Source organism: Gopherus flavomarginatus, chromosome 14 (assembly GCF_025201925.1).
Source record: "Gopherus flavomarginatus isolate rGopFla2 chromosome 14, rGopFla2.mat.asm, whole genome shotgun sequence".
Lineage (NCBI taxonomy): Eukaryota > Metazoa > Chordata > Testudines > Testudinidae > Gopherus > Gopherus flavomarginatus.
The window spans coordinates 39973140-39992932 of NC_066630.1; the positions used below are offsets into that span (position 1 = coordinate 39973140).

The following is a 19793-nucleotide window of genomic DNA, read 5'->3' on the forward strand; positions in this document are numbered from 1 at the left end:
TGTGTCCCTTTCCCAGTCTCCCTATGCCTTGAGACTTTAGCTATCCATTTCTAGATGTGGAATCAGGAATGTTCAGACCCTTCAGGGCTTAGTTTTCTGTGCATGCTGGCATAGGCTCTGTACCCAGAGTCATAGAATATTAGATTGGGAAGAGACCTCGGGAGGTCATCTAGTCCAACCCCCTGCTCAAAGCAGGACCAACACCAACTAATTCATCCCAGCCAAGGCTTTGTCAAGCCTGACCTTAAAAACCTCAAGGATGGAGATTCCACCACCTCCCTAGGTAACCCCTTCCAGTGCTTCACCACCCTCTGAGTGAAATAGTGTTTCCTAATATCCAATCTAGACCTCCTCCACTGCAACTTGAGACCATTGCTCCTTGTTCTGTCATCTGCTACCATTGAGAACAGCCTAGCTCCATCCTCTTTGGAACCTCCCTTCAGCTAGTTGAAGGCTGCTGTCAAATCCCCCCTCACTCTTCTCTTTTGCAGACTACATAACCCCAGTTCCCTCAGCCTCTCCTCATAAGTCATGTGCCCCAGCCCCCTAATCATTTTTGTTGCCCTCCGCTGGACTCTCTCCAATTTGTCCACATCCCTTTTATAATGGGGGGACCAAAACTAGATGCGATATTCCAGGTGTGACTTCACCAGTGTCAAATAGAGGAAAATAATTGCTTCCCTCAATCTGCTGGCAGTGCTCCTACTAATACAGCCCAATATGCTGTTGGCCTTCTCGGCAACGAGGGCACACTGCTGACTCATATCCAGTTTCTCATCCACTGTAATCCCCACGTCCTTTTCTGCAGAACTTCTGCTTAGCCAGTTGGTCCCCAGCCTGTAGCAATGCATGGGATTCTTTTTTCCTAAGTGCAAGCCTTTGCACTTGTGCTTGTTGAACCTAATCAGATTTCTTTTGGCCCAATCCTCCAATTTGTCTAGGTGACTCTGGACCCCATCACTACCCTCCAGCCTATCTACCTTTCCCGCCAGTTTAGTGTCATCTGCAAACTTGCTGAAGGTGCAGTCAATCCCATCATCCAGATTATTGATCAAGATGTTGAACAAAACTGGCCCCAGGACCAACCCCTGGGGCACTCCAATAGATACCGGCTGCCAACTAGACATGGAGCCATTGATCACTGCCGGTTGAGCCCGTCAATCTAGCCAGCTTTCTGTCCACCTTATAGTCCATTAATCCAGTCCATACTTTTTGAATTTGCTGGCAAGAATACTGTGGGAAGCCATATTAAAAGCTTTGCTGAAGTCAAGATATATCATGTCCACCACTTTCCCCATATCCACAAATCCAGATATCTCCTCATAGAAGGCAGTCAGGTTGGTCAGGCATGACTTGCCCTTGGTGAATCCATATTGCCTGTTCCTGATCACCTTCCTCTCCTCCAAGTGCTTCAAAATCGATTCCTTGAGGACCTGATCCATGATCTTGTTGGGGACTGAGGTGAGGCTGACTAGTCTGTAGTTCTCTGGATTCTCTTTCCTATGTTTGCCTTTTCCCAATCATCCAGGATCTCCCCCGATCGCCACGAATTTTCAAAGATAGTGGCCAATGGCTCTGCAATCACATCAGCCGACTCCCTCAGCACCCTTGGATGCATTAGATCTGGACCCATGGATTTACGCACGTCCAGCTTATCTAAATAGTCCTTAACCTGTTCTTTCATCACTGAGGGCTGCTCACCTACTCCCCTTACTGTGTTGCCTAATGCAGCAGTCTGGGAGCTACTCTTGTCTGTGAAGACCAAGCCAAAAAAAGCATTGAGTACTTCAGCTTTTTCCACATTATGTGTCACTAGGTTGCCTCCCTCCCCTCAGTAAGGGTCCCACACTTTCCCATACCACTTGTTGTTGCTAACATATCTGTAGAAACCCTTCTTGTTATCCTTCACATCCCTTGCTAGCTGCAACTCCAATTGTGCCTTTGCCTTCCTGATTACACGTCTGCATGCTCGAGCAATATTTTTATACTCGCTAGTCATCTGTCCAAATTTCCACTTCTTGTAAGCTACCTTTTTGTATTTAAGCTCACTGAAGATTTCACTGTTAAGCCATGCTGGTCGCCTGCCATATTTGCTATTTTTTCTGCACTTCGGGGTAGTTTGTTCCTGCTTCCTCAGTAAGGCTTCTTTAAAATACAGCCAGATCTTCTGGACTCCTTGCCCCCTCATATTAGCTTCCCAGGGGATCCTGCTCATCAGTTCCCTAAGAGAGTTAAAGTCTGCTTTTCTGCAGTCCAGGCTCTGTGTTTTGCTACTCGCCTTTCTTCCTTTTGTGAGGATCCTGAACTCGGCCATCTCATGGTCACTGCTGCCCAGATTGCCACCCACTTCTACTTCCCCAATCAATTCTTCCCTGTTTGTAAGCAGCAGATCAAGAGGAGCATGACCCCTAGTCGGTTGCTCCAGCACTTGTACCAGGAAGTTGTCTCCAACACTCTCCAAAAACTTCCTGGATTGTATGTGTATTGCTCTCCCAGCAGATGTCAGGGTGATTCAAGTCCCTCATTAGAACCAGGGCCTGTGATCTGGAAACTTCAGTTAGTTGTCCGAAAAAAGCTCCATCTGTATCATCCTTCTGATCCGGTGGTCTGTAGCACACGCCCACCACAACGTCACCTTTGTTGCTCTCGCCTCTAAACTTAACCCAACGACTCTCGACAGGCTTTCCTCCAGTTTCATGCTGGAGCTCTGAGCATTCCTACCACTTTCTTACATACAATGCAACTCTTCCACCTTTCCTCCCGTACCTGTCCTTTCTGAACAGTTTATACCCATCCATGACAGCGCTCCAGTCATGTGAACTGCCCCACCAAGTCTCTGTTGTTCCAATCACATCATAGTTCCTTGATTGTGCCAGGACTTCCAATTCTTCCTGCTTGTTTCTCAGCCTTCTTGCATTCATGTACATGCACCTAAGATAACTAGCCGGTTGCCCTACTTTCTCAGTATGAATCAGGAGGCTTCCCACCTTGTACCCTCCTCCTTGTGTGTCCTCTCAGTATCCCACTCCCCCACTTACCTCTGGGTTTAGCTCACCGTCCCCCGGCGAACCTAGTTTAAAGCCCTCCTCATTAGCTTAGCCAGCCTGCCTGTGAAGATGCTCTTCCCTCTCTTCGTTAGGTGGATCCCATCTCTTCCTAGCCGTCTTTCTTCCCAGAACAACATCCCATGGTCAAAGAATCCAAAGTCCTCTCTCCGACACCACCTGCGTAACCATGCGTTCACCTCCACGATTCGACAGTCCCTACCTGGGCCTTAGCCTTCAACAGGGAGGATGGATGAGAACACGACCTGCATCTTAAACTCCTTTATCCTTCTTCCCAGAGTCACGTAGCATGCAATGACCTGCTAAAGATCGTTCTTGGAAGTATCATTGGTGCCCACATGGAGAAGTAGGAAGGGGTAGTGGTCCGAGGTCTTGATCAGTCTCAGCAAACACTCCGTCACATGCTGGATTCTAGCTCCAGGGAAGCAGCACACTTCTTGAGTCTCCCAGTCTGGTTGACAGATGGATGACTCTATCCCCCTTAGGGGGGAGTCCCTGACCACGCCCACCTGTTTCCTCCTCTTGGGAGTGGTGGTCGTGGAACCCCCATCCCTAGGACGATTCATCCCATGCCTTCCAGCTGACGGAGTCTCCTCCTGACTCCTTCCCTCACAAGGTTCTTCCAAATCCTTCTCCACAGTAATACCAGTGCAGAGAGCCTGAAAATGGTTGTGCACCTCTATCTGCATTAGGGGTACATTGGTTCTCCTCTTTCTTCCTCTGGAGGCCACATGCTGTCAATATTCTTCCCTGCTCTGCTCTGTAGTCTCTGATTCTTCGGCACATTTTGCTTCCAGAACACTGAGACTTTTATCCAGAAAATCTTCATTTTCTCTGAGGCAACCCAGGGTTGATCCTTGGTTCTCTAGTCCTCTGACCTTCTCTTCCAATATGTAAACCAACTTGCACTTCATACAGACAAAGTCACTTCTGTCCTATGGGAGAAAGACACACATGGCACATTCTGAGCAGGTCACAACAGCTGAGCACTCACTATCCATGTCTTCCTTCTAAGAGGCTCCTCAGATGTTGTATGTACTGCTCTGAGGAGCCTGAAAGGCAGAAACACTGTGTGAACTCCCAGGAAAACTCCCTCTGTTTGCCTGTCCTCTGTTCGCTGTCCTAGGCTGTCAAATTGTTGTGCCCCTTCTGTTTAATGTTTGGCTGTTCATTGATTGCAGTTGGGGTGGCAGAGGGGAGAGCTAATGTTTGTCCTTACCTGGCAGTCCAGCTGTACAGATTGTATTACGTGGGTATTCTTTTCTTTGCTTTCCTCTGTGCTGTGTCCTGTTGGCACTGCTTCCCTGTGTTCTGTACGTTCTAGTAAGTAAATACATCTCTGGATTTGCACCAAAAACATTTGGGCTCTGCATCAGAGACCTTGTGCCACTTTATCTACAGAAACAGCCTGATAATGATGATGAGACTCCTTTCTCAATGTCAGCCTGATCACCCCTGCACTTCTGTGCCGTGTCAGTTCCCCAGGCAGGATCAGATGTGTTCATGTGGGGTTGGGTCACTTCAGTTCATTCTCATGCTGCTTATCTTGTCGAGGATGCTGTAGCATGGCTGGTTTGCAGGTGGAGAGGTGGTGGTGGTGTTCTCTGCTACAGTGAATGGAGTAGAAAGGAAGAGAGGGAGATGCATGAAATCCAGGGACAAGAAAGAATCTGAAGGAGACAAGGGGAAGTGAGGGAAAGAAGTGGGAATGGCAAGAGAGGAGAAAGGAGTTGAAGGTCTCTTAGCCCATTGTTGCCTGAAAGTGTCTGGGAGGAGAGAAGAGGTCCTGCAAGAATGAAACAGAGTTATAGGGGGAGCTGTAGTAATTCTTACACTGAGGTTGTGTGACACTTCCCATTATAACTGATTAATGCCTTTGTGGAGAAGCTCCAACACCTCAATGCTGGAAGCAGTCCTTTGAAATTTGGTGGAGAAGAAGCCCTGGAACTGCAGGAAGTGCCTTTTTCTTCGTCCCATTAAGTTTTGTTCTGGGGTGGCTGAGAGATCAGTAAGTGAGATAATAATTTCCCTTGTCTCACTTGCGTTTGTCCGGGAACTTTTGGTAGTCTGCTGAAATACCAGAACGCACAGATGTTCCAGAGTATCCGCCCTGCTGCAGGAACTACCGCGCAGGGAACCCCTGGGAGCTGCCAGAGATGCTGTAGCAGCAAGAGTTGAAGGGGGAGCTGAGCAGGGCTCCCTGTTATGCTTTTGGACCCAGGACATGGCAGCAACAGTCAGTCCCCATCTCTGGGGACCCCATCTCTGGGGTGGTAGCTCCCAGAGGGGTGGGAGGAGCAGCCTGGGCCAGGCTCCCCAGCATATGGTGCCAGCAGCTTATCCCCGCTCTAGGATAACAGCCCTTCCCTCATGTCAGCTAATGCAATTAGTGCTGTAGCTCTGGTACTCAGAGATCAGTGCTGAAGGTTCAAGCATCAAACCCTGATGCTTGATGTCAGGGGATTGCTACATTTTTACCTGGTGGAACTCGTTTTCAAAAACTGCATTTAAAATGTCGTTTAGGTTGCAAAGTCAAGCACTAGAAAGTGCCAGATTTAAATTTTCCCATGTAACCTTCATTCTGCCCCCAATGCATTATGATACAGTTATTTGGTCTTTCCACAGGACCCGTGTCATTCACTGCACAGGCTGACCAAATTAAAGTTGCACAGACAACCATAAACCGAATGTTTCCTAACTTTTAACTGCTTGGCTTTCTTTTAACAGTACTTCTGTGGGTATTTACTTTATACACACACAGTATGCCCTGTGCTCTCGCATTTATCTTCCTGTGCCAGAAGGCATGAGAGAACTCAGAGCAAGTCATCTCCCAGCCCTCTGCCTAGTGTTTATCTCTGTTTGGAGTGAACACCTACCACATAGATCAGGAGTGGGCAAACTTTTTGGCGCGAGGGCCACATTGGGGTTGCAAAACAGTATGGAGGGCTGGATAGGGAAGGCTATGCCTCCCTAAACAGCCTGGGCCCCGCCCCCATCTGACCCCACCCCCTGACTGCCCCCCTCAGAACCCCTGACCCATCCAACCCCCCTGCTCCTTGTCCCCTAACTGCCCCCTCCTGGGACCCCCGCCACTAACTTCCCCACCCCCTATCCAACCACCCTGCTCCCTGTCCTCTAACTGCCCCGACACGTGACAGGCCCCTGGGACTCCCATGCTTATCCAACCACCACCCCCGTTCCCTGTCCCCTGACCACCCCCCACCCCGAACCTCTGCCCTATCCAACTGCCCCCTGCTCCATGTCCCCCGGGACCCCCTACCCCTTATCCAACCCCTAGACCCCTTACCATGCTGCTCAGAGCAGCATGTCTGGCCACCACGCCGCCTGGCTGGAGCCAGACATGCTGCCCTGCATCTGCTCAGAGCACTGCCCGCACGGCAGTATGGCTGTGGGAGAGAGGGGACAGCAGGAGAGGGACTAGTGTCCCCGTCCCCGGCCGGGAGCTCAAGGGCTAGGCAGGACGATCCCATGGGCCGTAGTTTGCCCACCTCTGACATAGAACAATTCTGTGTTCTGACATAAGAACAGTCATATGGGGTCAGACCAAGGATCTGTCTAGCCCAGTGTCCTGTCTTCCAACAGTGGCCAGTGCCAGGTGCTTCAGAGGGAATGAACAGAACAGGACAATTATCAAGTGATCTGTCCCCTGTTGTCTGGTTCCAACATCTGGCAGTCAGAGGCTTAATCACCTTGGCTAATAGGTCCATCAGTGGGTATCTTCCATGAACTTTGCTAATTCTTTCTTGAACCCAGTTATACTTCTGGCCTTCACAACATTTCGCAGGGCTTTGATAGCTATCTATAAGGGATGGTCCTGATTACCACTTCAATAATTCTCTAATATGTCCATAAAGGTTGATTTAGGTCACTTAGGCTGCTGGTTGCTTAATCCTGTCTGACTTAGTGTCACAGCATGTAACACTCCAGAAAGCCTCAAGGGCAGAAACATCGTATCCCCAACTCTCCCACTGGTCTGTCTATATCCATCTGTTGTCTCTTGTCTTATATTTACACAAGGAAAATTTGCCACTGGCGGGGCAGGACCTGTCTTTTTGCTCTCTGTACAATACCCAGCACAATGGGGTTCAGGTCCAGGACTGGTAATAAATAACAATTAGCACTATTTGAAATCTTCCATTACCTCATTGCAGGAAGTGCTCGCTACCTAACCCATTTGCCCTCTGAACCTCTGCCGTTCTATCTTGTGCACCTTTCCCAGAACCCTGCCTCCAGTCTCCAGAGGGTCCTTGGTCCCCGGAATGTCATTTCTGTGGTGTGAAAGGTTTGTTTACTACGAGCGACTTCTGTCTCAGAAGCATTTGGAACAGCTTACTGCAAAATTTCTGGCTGAGTATCCAGCCCTGTCTTGCTAGATTGAGGCTGTTGTTTTGGCTCAGGCTTTTCAACACTTGTTCTTCTCATGATGGTCGTGGTTCAGATTGTCATTCTCCTGCAGTGAAATTAGCCTCAGTCACCTTCTCCTTCCCCCGTTACCTCCTGGGCAGCTGATGGCTACTCTCAAGGCTTTGCCCTTTTAAAGGGGCTTAAGCTCCAGCTAGGACCAAGTCTGAAGCAGGCTGTGTAGTCCAGCATCAGTGCTGTTATACTGCCCCATGGAGGAGGAGATTGTGCATTTTCTATGCAGACATGTCCCTTTTCCCTAGTGCAGAGGGTGGGAATGCGGTATGGGGGCCGAACGCCTCAGTCCTGACTGGCTCCAGAGCACTTCAGCTAGGGTGGTGTTATCCTTGGGTGCTACAGGAGAGGAGGGAGGTAGAGTCTGAGCGATACTGTGGGGGCAGAGCACCCCTGGGCAGAATGCCCATGAAAACCAGACTCCAGCAAGCACAAGAAAATGGCATCCAATGCTGTCTCTCACTCCGAGAGCAACTGGGATGATTTACTGACCTTTGAAGAGTTACATAAGCTACAGCTTCTTTAAATTGTGAAGAATTGGACCCATTTTTCATGCTTCACTGTGCTGCTTAGCTGGTCTGAGACACAAACCATAAATCCCCTTTAAGCTCACAGGGAGATAGGCCTTTTCTTGGGTGGGATGGTGCTTGGGTGGTACTCACAGAACCACGGAGGGGCCTATCATGCTGAATTTTATTTTCCTGTTTCCCTTATGCTGCTTGTTAAAGAAACCCAACCTGAAAAGAGAGACCAAGGTGTTGCCTGGAAGTCACTTTAGCTTTTAGCTGATTGCTTAGTCTCCTCTGCGGAGAGTAGTTCTGAGCGGCCCAGGCAAACTTTGCAGTGGCATTTTGCATTTCCAAACACAAGGAACCAATTATGAAAACGGTTAGTGTTCTTTGACTGGCGCTAATTGGGTTTGCTGGCATTTTTGTCCTGTAATTAGAGCCATTTAAGCACTGTGCAGTGGGCAGCATTTGTGCCATGCACACCGTCTCGCCACCCCTCCTTCACATACAAACCTCTTCCTGATGTATTGTGCATTCCTGCTGGCAGAAACGTACGCTGAGGCAGTGCGGTTAAAGGCAACATTGACTGTGCTAAAGACATGAATCCTGAGCTCCACATGCCCATGCTACAGGCTGTTTGGTGTCCCTGGGGTAAGGTCTGGCATCTGCCCATTGGTTTGGAGGCAGACACCTCAGTGCCAGGACCTGAGGCTGGGTCCTTGCAAGGTCCCTCTAGCAAGAATGTTTTCTCCTTGCTCTTTTAGAAACTGCCATGGTTGCACTTGTAGCGGAAAGAACCTTTTTTGAGCCTGGTCAGGTAATGAGTTGGCTGGAAGAGGTGCCTCTGCCCTTCCTCACATGCATGTTCGTGTCCCCTTCCAAGATGCTGTTAGATCTCAAAATGTAATTGTAAACTGGGAATCCTCATCGAGCGGGTGTGTTTCTCATGGGGATCGGTTCTTTGCCCTACGCTATTTAACATTTTTATCAATGACCAGGAGGAAAACACAGAACCATCGAAGTTTGCAGATGTCACAAAAATTGGTGGAGAGGTAACTAATGAATAGGACAGGTCACTGTTACAGAGCGATGTGGATCACTCAGTAAACTGGGCTCAAGCAAACAATGTTTTAATATGGCAGAATGTAAATGTATATACACCTGGGAACACAGAATGTTGGCCATACTTACAGCATCGGGGATTCTATCCTGGGAGGGAGTGACCCTGAAAAACATTTCAGGGTTATGCTTTAGCCAAAAGGGCTAATGCAATCCTTGGATGCGTAAACGGGAGTCATGAGTATGAGCAGAGAGGTTTTTATGTCTGTGTTTGGCACTGGTGTGACTGCTGCTGTAATCGTGTGTCCAGTTCAGATGTTCACAATTCAGGAAGGATGTTGACGTATTGGAGGGGATTCAGAGAAGAGCCACAAGAATGATTAAAGGATAGAAAACATATAGTGATAGACTCAAGGAGCTCAGTCCGTTTAGTTTAACAAAGAGGTGGTTAAGGGATGACTCGATTACAGTCTTTAAGTACCTGCATGGGGAACAAATATTGAATAGGCTCTATTATGATATGACACAGTCCCGGGGCTGGAAGCTGAAGCTGGACAAATTCAGAGTGGAAATAAGGTGTAAATTTCTAACAGAGTTATAAACCATTGGACCAATTTACTAAGAATTGTGGTGGATTCTCCATCACTGACAAGATGGGAGGTTTTTCTAACATCTGTTCTAGGAATAATTTGGGGGCAGGTCTCTGTGCTATACAAGAGGTCAGACTATGATCACAGTGGTCATTCCTGGCCTTAGAATCTCTGAATCTTTGCCCGTTCTCCATCCACTAGGCTGCGTTTTGGAGGCTGCTCAGCGGGATTCTGCATCCATTTAGCAGTACAGAGCTGTACTGACAAACCAGCTGAGCCTGGATGTTGATGAAGGAGTTTAACAGTTGGTGACCTGTTGCGTCAACAGTAGAGCAGGCTGAAAATAAAAATCTCAGGAATTGAGCACTTGGCGAAAAAATCAAAACCTGAAATATTTTGGCTGAAAACTTGTGGTGCCTCATGGGAGTTATAGTTCAGGTGCATCACTGTCTAATTCTCCTCTGTAGGCCTTCTGTCTGGTCGAACTACACCTCCTGCGACTTCCCTGGTGCCCCTCATGGTGGAGGCAGTGCATACTGGGAAATGAAGTGTTACTAGGGAGACTGCCCCTGGAGGAGAATGGGACCATGACGTACCTAAACTACAACTCACAGGAGGCAACTCAGTGGTATTTCAGAATTGGAATATTTTAGGGCTTGGACAAAAAAAATATTTTTTTTTGATTTAGTAAAAAATCCAATTTTCTATTGAAAACCAATTTTGATGGAAAAATTTTGATCAGCCCTACTCGGTAGTTCTGTTACCACATAGAGACTTGGGTTTTGGTGCCAGGCTCCCTGACAGAGCTGATGGGGGCTCAGAGTACGTATGCAGCATACTTAGCCATCCAGGCAGGCATAAGAACATAACATAAGAACCCTGAGGAAGGAAGGATGGAATCCTGTAGGAGGTGCAGGATTCACATGAGCCTGGACACAGCTCTCGCCAGAGAGATGCTCTGTTAGTGTCAGGCCTGGGGTCAGACAGTGTGGAAGGAAACAGGGCAGCAAAGCTAGCCCCCCAGTCCCAGAGTTCCTGGCTATTTCTGCTTCAATGATCAGCTGCAAAATTCACCTAAATTAATCATCATTAGGTTTCTGAATCAACACCCATTGAGACGGAGTCCATTTCCACCCATTGGAGCTACTGATTCCTGCTGTCTTATGGTCTAGAAGCGTTGTTGCCTCAAGAGTGCAAGGTTTGCTTTGCAACCACAAGTGCTAGAAGCTTAAATGTGAAACTCTCTAGCGCAATGCCTGTAGCTGCTCTGGTCCCCCTCCACCCTACCTCACTCCCACGTACAGTACAGTGTGGTAGATTCTTGACTAGCACTAGTATTTTGTAGGAAATGTTAGTTGGAAAACGCTGATTCATCAAAACTGAAACTGTTTGCGGGAGCTTTTTTTTTTTTTAAGAAAACACCAATCTTTCCACAGAAATTTTTGAAATTGTCAAAATTGCCCATTTCAGCACTTTTGAGACAAAAAAAATCAATTTGTTTGATTCAAAATTACTTTGTTTAAGCTAATGATAGTTTAAAAAAAAATAACTGAAAGATTGGGATCAGAATCAGATATTTGGATTGACCCTAACTGAAATGGTTTTTGGATTGTTGATTTGTGAAAATTTTAGAGATTTAAAGTTTTAATCCCTCCTTGGGACAGGAAAAATATTCACAATCTTGAAAATTTTCCGGGGACGGGAAAACTATTACCCACTCAACTCCAATAATGGCATATAGCTCCTTGGAAACCTGCCTCATTACTGATCTGTTCTTTTTCCTTCTACAGGTTGGGATAAACATTCGTACGGTTACCATGGTGACGATGGGCATTCCTTCTGTTCTTCGGGGACAGGGCAGCCCTATGGCCCCACCTTCACTACTGGAGACGTGATTGGCTGCTGTGTCAACCTCATCAACAACACCTGCTTCTACACAAAAAATGGCCACAGCTTAGGTAGGTAAAGGAGGGTATCCTGAGGATGAGCCACCCTAGCTTAGAACTCTCAAACTCTGTCACATATGACGTAACTCAGTTCTGCAGTTGAGAGCAAGGCTTCAGAGACAAATAAGAACACACAGTGACCAGCAGGACCTGTGAGATTCCCCAAAGCCATAAACGTTTCCAGTGCGAGTAACTGTTTCTGTGACTGCAGCTGCCACATCTGCTTAACTAAATTACAGACCTGTCCCCAGGCTGTTCAACTGCTCTCCCTCCCTGTGCCCCTGCACAGTCATAGGTGAGATAGGTAGGGCATTTAGAGTTTGGGCAGCAGAGAAATGTAATCACAGAAAGTTTGGTTTGTATATTACCCAACAAACTACAAAACCATCACCTATGAGTCACAAAGCCCTCCGTTTTTAAAGGGACTTCTGTTTTGGTGAGTCTCACTCCATGGACTAAAACTCCTAGAGTTCTATGCATTTGCAAAACATTACAAATTCAGCTTTAACATAGTCTTGGTTGTGGAATGATCCAAAATGCCCTTTTAGTTGACTCCTTACGTTTCCGCTAAGGACGTTCAGGTTTTGCCCCACTGAATGTCATGTTGGCAGCTTCCAGGAGTTCAGAGTGGCACCCAATTTGTATAAGATGGCACAGGTTACTGCCAGCTTCATCTTGAATATGCTGCCCATAGAGACAACAGGCCCATCATGCAATCCTCCAGCTTGATCAGATGAGCTCTCCCCCTTCCACAGTAAGTGTGATTCCCTGACATTTGATTTGTCAGAGGAAAGTGTTTAGCTTACTTTAGTGAATTCCTCTAACCTTCTGAACTGTAACACATTTGATCTGGCTGGGGATAAATGCTCCCTGTTTCCTTTGCTTCTCTCATAGCTGTGTTGATCCTAGTTTCCTTCAAGCTGAAGAGGCTGGTGCAAAAAACTCCAAATTAAACCCCTGCCAGGAAAAAAGTTGTATAGAGTGAGCAATTGGGTAAAAGGAGGGGGAAGATGGTAAAGGGGGAGTGCAGGACCAATGTGGTGGTCAGGCAAGCATGATTGCCGCTGCAGTTTCTGAGACGGATGTGGGGAGGAAGGAGCTGAATTATGGGTACATCTGAGTCATGATCCTGCATGTGGATTTTGTCACAGCCCTGAGGCTGTTGTGCAGCAGAGCCTGAGGGATGCTGAACTCATGGGAACGGGATTTTTATTGGAAAACAGCAAGCATTCAGGTCAGGCACAGAGCCCAAGTTAGGCTAGAATTTGTAGTCAGTATTTCTGATTGGGGTTGAGGGAGGGTTTCAAGGCTGATTCCCCACTCTGGCACTTTGATTGCAGAAGGTGGGGGCCCGCAAGGATTCTAAAAATTAATACTGGCCACTCCAGGCTTGTATTAAACTCCCAAGGTTACAGCTTTTCTCTGACCTTGGATGGGTAGATGCTGCCACCACCCAAGTGCACCCCCTCCCCCCCGGAGAACCCAGGAAGGAGCACTTGGGAATTCCTTCCTGTGGGGTACCCTCAAGCCCTTTCGCCCCCACCACCAGGGAAGAGCTGAGAAAGAAAATAAAGGAAATCAGCTGTTGCCACCAGCTAATTAAACAACATATGCACAAACCTCTTAGGACACAAAGACCCAATCCTGTTCTTAAAAATGTTAAGTTTTATTAAAGAACAAAAAGAAAGAAAATACATCTGGAATGTAGGCTATTGCTAGTTTTTGAAAAGAGCAAATATAATAATTAAGCATCAAGAATGGTTTTCTTGAGGTCCAGCTTAAAAATTATAAGCAAAACAAAAGCACTTGGGATTAGCACAGAGGAGTCCACAAGCCATAAAGAGATAAATCTAATCGCATCTTCCTAGACATTCCCTGATCTACTTACATATCTGAGGTTTCAAATAAGTAGTTTCAAGGTATGATTTCATGATTTTTCATACCTGGTTTAAAGCTTCTTACAGCATTGTCTGTCCATCTGTTCTCCGGAGAGAGGAGAGGCAGAGCAGCAAAGGGAAAGTTTTCCCCCCATTTTAAAAAGTTCTAGCCTTCCGATTGGCTCTTTTGGTCAGGTGCTCACTCCCTTCGTTTTACCTATGGGTTTTTTAACCCTTTACAGGTAAAGCAAGTAGAGAACAGCTACTAACAGGGATTTTGTAGCTAACAGGCTGACTGGGTGTCCATAAAAGGGACCTTCCCTCGCCCCCTTCATTTATCATAGAGGGTTTGATGGGAAGTGTGGCCCAGTCACAGGCTTTTTTGTGTGGAAACCCAGGTGCATTGCTAGGGTTAGTCTTTCACTGTCCTCTCAGTTTCTAGTGCGGTCACTTTGCCACTTCTCTGTGGGGCAGCAATCCAGAGCCATTTCCCTCGAGCCAAATGGAATAATCTGTTTAAAACTTGCCTTGTGGCATTCAGAGGTGGCAGTTGGAGCCATTGCGTTCAGGCCACTGCAGCCCTGGCCATGGCCGGTGCATTTGAGTGGCTCTCTGGGGATTTTGCTTTGGCTTGTTTTTGCCTTGAAGCTGTTTGCCAACCCAGCCAGCTATGATGCCACACAAATGATGCTTTATAATTAAAAACGATGTGGGCCCTAAGCAGGGCTTCTGGCGTGGGACATTAACAAACCAGTCAAAGGTGGGGAGGGAAGCGTTCTTTGGCAAATAAATATTAGGGAAAAGCGCAGTTTTCTGACTGCACTCAGGCCTTTTCTCATCTGGTCTCTCATCAGCTCTGTGCTATGGAGACAGCTCAAAGGTGTGTGAAACTGACATCTGACAAAGTAGACTAGGAGCATCACAAGCCATCGCTGGGGAGGAGGCAGGTTGAGTAAAAGCAATAAATATTGCAACACTTGCCTTTTTGCCAGGATTTTAGATTAATTTAACCATCAACCTAGAGATCACCTGGGAAGCAAAACCAGTGACACCCCCAGCTTGGGAGAAGTGAATTGTTGAGCCCGTCACTTCAGCTAGAGGGTCCCAGTTACGATAGTAATTTAGGAGATTTCACGAAGTGTGCTTTGGTTAGTTTTGTTTATTGTGCTGGAGTAACATAATGAGGTGGCTAACCTGGCCCCCTGGGATTCAGGTAGCCTCTCCACCTCGTTGCTGCCTATGGGAGAACTACTCCAGCTTCTCCTGCACTCCCTATCCAGAGTTGTGACACTTACTTCCTCTTGATCGCTTCTCCCACTGTCCTTGCCTGCTTCAGGCTTATTTGCTCCCAGTTTTTCATTTGTTCAGATGGCTGAGTTCCCACTTCTGTATTTTTCCAGCCCAGCATCATTAGTTCCCTCTCCAGCAAATCATTGGTGGTGGTTACAAAACCCAAATGTGGAGCTGGATTATAGTGTTAGTTTCAATTAGTTTCAGAGCACTGTTGATTAAGGGCTTATCACAGAAAGCGAGGAGGATGTGGAAGCCCTTGTGGACGAGACACGCCTGTGGAGGTTTTAGTGCACTGCCGCTGGGGAAGATATTTTCCTTCGCTTGACACAACTGCATCTGTGACACTGCTTTCTTCCTTAATGAAAAAGTAATGGCTGGAAAGGGACTGAGTCTACAGTTTTATTAGCACCGGATCAAAAGGGGATCTGCAGAGCAGAGAGGATATGGGCTAAACCTTTCAGTTCCTGTCGTCATTTCATTCATGTCCGTACTGTGATACGGCAATGTCACATGTCACTGGCCGAGTGGATGTGATGAAACAAAGGAAAGCAGGTTATCAGTGACGTTCACATCAGACTCAGTTATTACAATTCCCTGGTTCTGTGCCTCATATTCCACCAGGAGTTCTGTTCTGCTCAGGATGTATGTAGAGATGGTTACAGGGCAGATGCGCTTCCCTTCCCCACTCTTCGTTTCCATTGCTAGTTTCTTTCGAGAATACTTTTCTTCCATGGACATTTGGTGGTAGCTCATTCAAAATGATCCCAGCGTGAGCCGCCTGATTCTTTTGTTGTGGATTCCTGTCAGGCAAGAGTTCTTCTCTCAGCAGACTAGAAAGTTCTGTGGTCTGGGTCATCAGCATCACTGCCTGCCGTTTTAGGAGATGGGGTCAGGCTGATCTGGGGCATCCTACTGCTGAGCCACTGGATATCGGTGGCTTCGTGAATGTGACTTGAGTGCAGAGTGAGCAGTGTGTGGAAAAGGCTGCAGCTGTGACTACTGACTGTCAGTTCATGTCCCAACACTTCTCTGGGCTCACACAGAGGGAGAATGTGGGGTGTATAGAGGAGGCAAGCAAAGGGATGCTTGGCACAGCGGTGGATTTGCAGAAACCCTGGCTAAAGGCAGAAGAGAACAGTAGCAGCTGCTACATCTCCCCTCACAAAGGCTGGCAGACCATGTAACGTTTCTCTGGGAAAATGGAACAGAAGTCTCACCCAGAAAGGCTAATGGTGACGGGTGTCTACCTGTTGCTGTTTGAGAAGGAAGCACAAGGTCAAGAGGAGAAGCATCCATTAGTCAATGCTTTGAGCTGGGGAAAACACATTTTTCAGCACCGAGTGATCACAAGCGCAAGCAGCCTATCAACTGTGGCAAAGCTCTTCACTGGAGATGGGCAGAGCGATTGTGACAGGAAGGTGTGGAACATACATTTCTGCGTGGAGCAGATGCCAGAGGAAAACAAGAGCACCTTCAGCGGGCCAGGGACTGCTAACCCCTTGGGGATGCATCCTAATGAAGTCTAAACATTGCTTGTCTCTTGTCTTCATGATAGGCTGAGAATCCAGGATCTGTTATGTAAGCTGGAGACTGACCCAGAAAGGGAGTAGTGCGCTGTTTCTCGGCACACACTGAAGCTGTAGGTCCCTTCTCTAGTGAACAGGAATATCGCAGCTCTCCCAGATGGGCTCACAAATGTTCCAGGGAACAGCCAGCTACTATTCTGCTCCCACCCAGGAGTGTCTTGGTACCTGTTTATGCTGAGAATACAATCTGAAGGCCCCTGACACTCAGCCTGTTTTGGATGCTGCTTGTATCTAACTGAAATATTATAATTTCACTCTGTACCCAAAATGCAGTACACCTCTACCCCAATATAACGCTGTCCTCAGGAGCCAAAAAATCTTACTGCGTTATAGTGAAACCGCATTATGTCGAACTTGCTTTGATCTGCTGGAATGCGCAGCCCTCCTCTCCCCCGCCCCCCTCCCCGAGTGATGCTTCACTGCATTATAGCCAAATTCATGTTAAATCGGGTCGCGTTATATTGGGGTAGAGGTGTAGTTATATAGTACTGCTGTAAGAAAGGAGGCAGGTACCTGTGATGAAGGTATAGGACTGGAACTCAAAAGCCCTAGGTTCTGTTCCCAGCTCTGCGTTGCTCTGTGACTTCAGGCAAGTCACTGGGGTAACCTCTTTGAGCGTCAGTTTCCCCATCAGAAAAATAGGGCTATTATAGCACTTACCCAGCGTAAGACAAGACAGAAAAGATGGATGAGCCAGGCAGGCGGAGACGGGGTAACGATATGATTAGTGCGGTTTTTAGCTGATCAGGAGCAGTAATCGCAGCTTGCTGCCTGTCTGGCAGTTACCAGAGTGCAGTTTTTGGTCTGCACTGCAGAAGGGGAGAGTTACAAGGAGGGATTTGAAGGATTAGGGCAATGGATTCGTAGATTGGCCAGCAGCTTTTCTCACTGATATGGAGTGGTTTGGGGAAATGAGTTGATTGAGGACAGCATCGTTGGCAGAGCGAAGGCAGGAGTCAGCCTTGTGATAAAGGAGAAGGTTGGATAGGTAGAGAGGAGCCAAAACATGAAGGGTAAAAGCAAGCAAGAAAAGTGTATGTGTGGGGTGGAGGGACTTGGAGAAGGGTGACAGAGCCACAAGCTGGGAGGAGAACAATTGATTGTCACAGATGAATTGAGATCTTCTGGGAAGGCCCTAGCAAAGGAATAGTATTCCTGCCAGACATGTGGGCCTGGCAGGCCAGTGCTCTGCCTGCGTCTTCCCCTTTGCACGTTCCTGTAAGTTTAAACTCATTCTTTCCTTTTCGTGGAAGCTCTGTCTCTTAGCACCCTTCCTTGGTCTTCCATGCTTTCTGTAACCTTTCATTGTGCCCCCTCTGTCAGGAATGACTTGGGAGCTAAAGTCTCAGCACCATCTTAGGGGAAGAGATACATGTCACTAATTGTGGACATTCCAGTTGATACTAGAAAACGTACATTTGGGGACCTCAAGTGGGAACTGTATTGTATTGTCATTTCAAGGCCTGGGAGAAACAGTTTTTATATCTCAACAGTGACTCCTTCTAGCTGCTGAAGCAGCAGCAATGACCCTTTCCAAAAGGAGTGTCAAACAAAAGGAAGGTGACAGCTACACGTGGCCCAGAGCTGGCAGGTGTAAATCAGGGGAGGTGAGGATATGAGGGGAATGAACAAACATCAGGCCTTCAACCAGGAGGCAGAGTGTATTTTCTGCGGAGGTGGCAAGAGGATATGGCTAAGTTATAAACCTTCGTATGTAATAGAAGTGGCCAAATGGAACAGTACTCTCAGGGCGTCTGGAGGAGCATTTCAGTTCTTTGACTCTGCAATGGGTAGCTTGGGTCCCAGCTGGACAGGTCACTGGGATTATGAAAATAGCACATCCTCCTTCTTGGGAGTTCTAGCCAAAGACGCTTCCTCCAGTCTGTCTGATTTACAGTGCCGATACTTGGGGAAAGCTCACGTTCTCGGGTGGAGAAATGTCCTCGCTGCCCAGCCCCTGGAATGGCTAACGAGGTCAGGGCATGGAGAGTAGCTCAGCAGCAAATGGAACTGGACAGGATGCAAACACGCTGCTTGTTTTCCCAGTTAACAGCAAAAGCCTTTTCACCGGCTTGATGCTGTTTGCCAGATGCACTGTGACAGGCAGACAAGAGGGATTGTACTCTCAGCATGTTATGCAGATGAGGCATAGAACTAATGAGCATTAATATTAATGGACCTTATTCCCAGGCCTTCCCTGTGAATGCTCCAACCTGAAGACATTGGCTGTGAGAGACCTTCTTCCCCCCCCCCCCCCCCCCCCCAGTAACAAACTGAAATTGCCATGGACCAGATCAACCTCTCCCTCTCTGGCTTCACTCCGGTTTGGCAGGTTAGCGAACATGCTTCACAGGCCACTTCTGGAGAACTGTGGCAATAGGGTGAAAAGAGCCCACTCTTCAAACCAAGTCTTGGCAATTGGACTGCATCAGATCGGTGGAGAGACATCAAACCCGACTGAGTTTTGTTCCTGCCCAGTGGCTTTGCGCAAGTAGTCTGATAGAATGGCTGGCAGCTGTTTGGCTCAGCCCAGCGACGGCTCACAGGTAAGTCTTTAGTTACAATTAGCATTCGGAGCCTGCTCTCCGAAGGGTCCCTCTTGGCAGAGTGCGGTGTGTCCTGTCCTGCTTCTACTGGCACTTCCTCCAGGTCATCACTGGCAGTGAGATTGCCACCTGCCTGGCAGCCAAAGGAATTCGCTAACACCTTTCCCAAGTAGAAAGCTAGCACTGTCATGGGAGTGGTGTTTTGGGGTATCTTGTGTGAATTGAGGAGGAACCCCTGGGCTGGAGGAGAGCAGGCTTACGTAGATTTGAAGGCCCTTGGGTAGGGAGCATTTTTTTGTTCTTTCTGCACAGCACCTAGAGGTCTGATCCAGGACTGGGGCTCTTAGACACTACGGTAATACAGATCATGATTACTGTTCAGACATGAGCAGAAAGGCAGGAGGTAGCTAGTAAGGGGCGAAGGCAGCTCTCTGAGGTCCATGTCACTTGAATCCTTCTCTCTGTGTAAGTGAATTTGTGGATTAGTCTCTGTAACAAAAGTGTCTAGAGCCAACTGTGGAGAAGTCTCCTGCCTCAGAGTTAGAGGCTATTGTCACTTTTGGCTGAAGGGGAGGGGAGGACTTGGCTTGGAGAGCTCCTGGTTACTGTGTGCATGACTTGGATGGAGCTGTGGAAAGGGGAAGAGTCTTTGAGTAAAATTATGGATGAAATCTTTGTTTGTTAGTTGGAAGTGTGCTCATCTTGATTTCCTTCCCACAGAAGTAGCTATTTCTCATGGACAATGCCACTGTCAGATTGCCATGTGCTTTCCCTTTTCAACTAACTGTGCATTGTCCGGAAGACCAGACCAGCTCCCAAAAGGGCTTATCGAGGGCAGGAATGGGTAAATGCAGTTTGACATTTTAATGAAAGGGTTAATTTTTA

At 47.6% G+C, this 19793-nt stretch overlaps 2 protein-coding genes and 1 long non-coding RNA gene across 4 annotated transcripts in view; 1 reads left to right on the top strand and 2 right to left on the bottom strand.

Moving 5' to 3' along the window:
* LOC127034063 (uncharacterized) overlaps positions 1–4716 on the bottom strand; it is a 163767-nt gene extending 159051 nt beyond the window's left edge. The window contains exons 1-2 of the long non-coding RNA XR_007769283.1: positions 4285–4716; positions 358–4000 (exon numbers count right to left, since the gene is read on the bottom strand). This is a non-coding gene — a long non-coding RNA (uncharacterized LOC127034063). The remainder of the gene's footprint in view (positions 1–357; positions 4001–4284) is intronic.
* The window catches only part of TSNAXIP1 (translin associated factor X interacting protein 1), a 234700-nt gene that overhangs the window by 148587 nt on the left and 66320 nt on the right, over positions 1–19793 (bottom strand). The gene's annotated exons all lie outside the window — the stretch shown is intronic.
* Positions 1–19793, top strand: part of RANBP10 (RAN binding protein 10) — a 157205-nt gene that overhangs the window by 91744 nt on the left and 45668 nt on the right. For both annotated transcript variants that reach the window (XM_050922409.1, XM_050922408.1), the window contains exon 4: positions 11451–11618. In XM_050922409.1, the coding sequence (XP_050778366.1) occupies positions 11451–11618 (168 nt within the window). The remainder of the gene's footprint in view (positions 1–11450; positions 11619–19793) is intronic.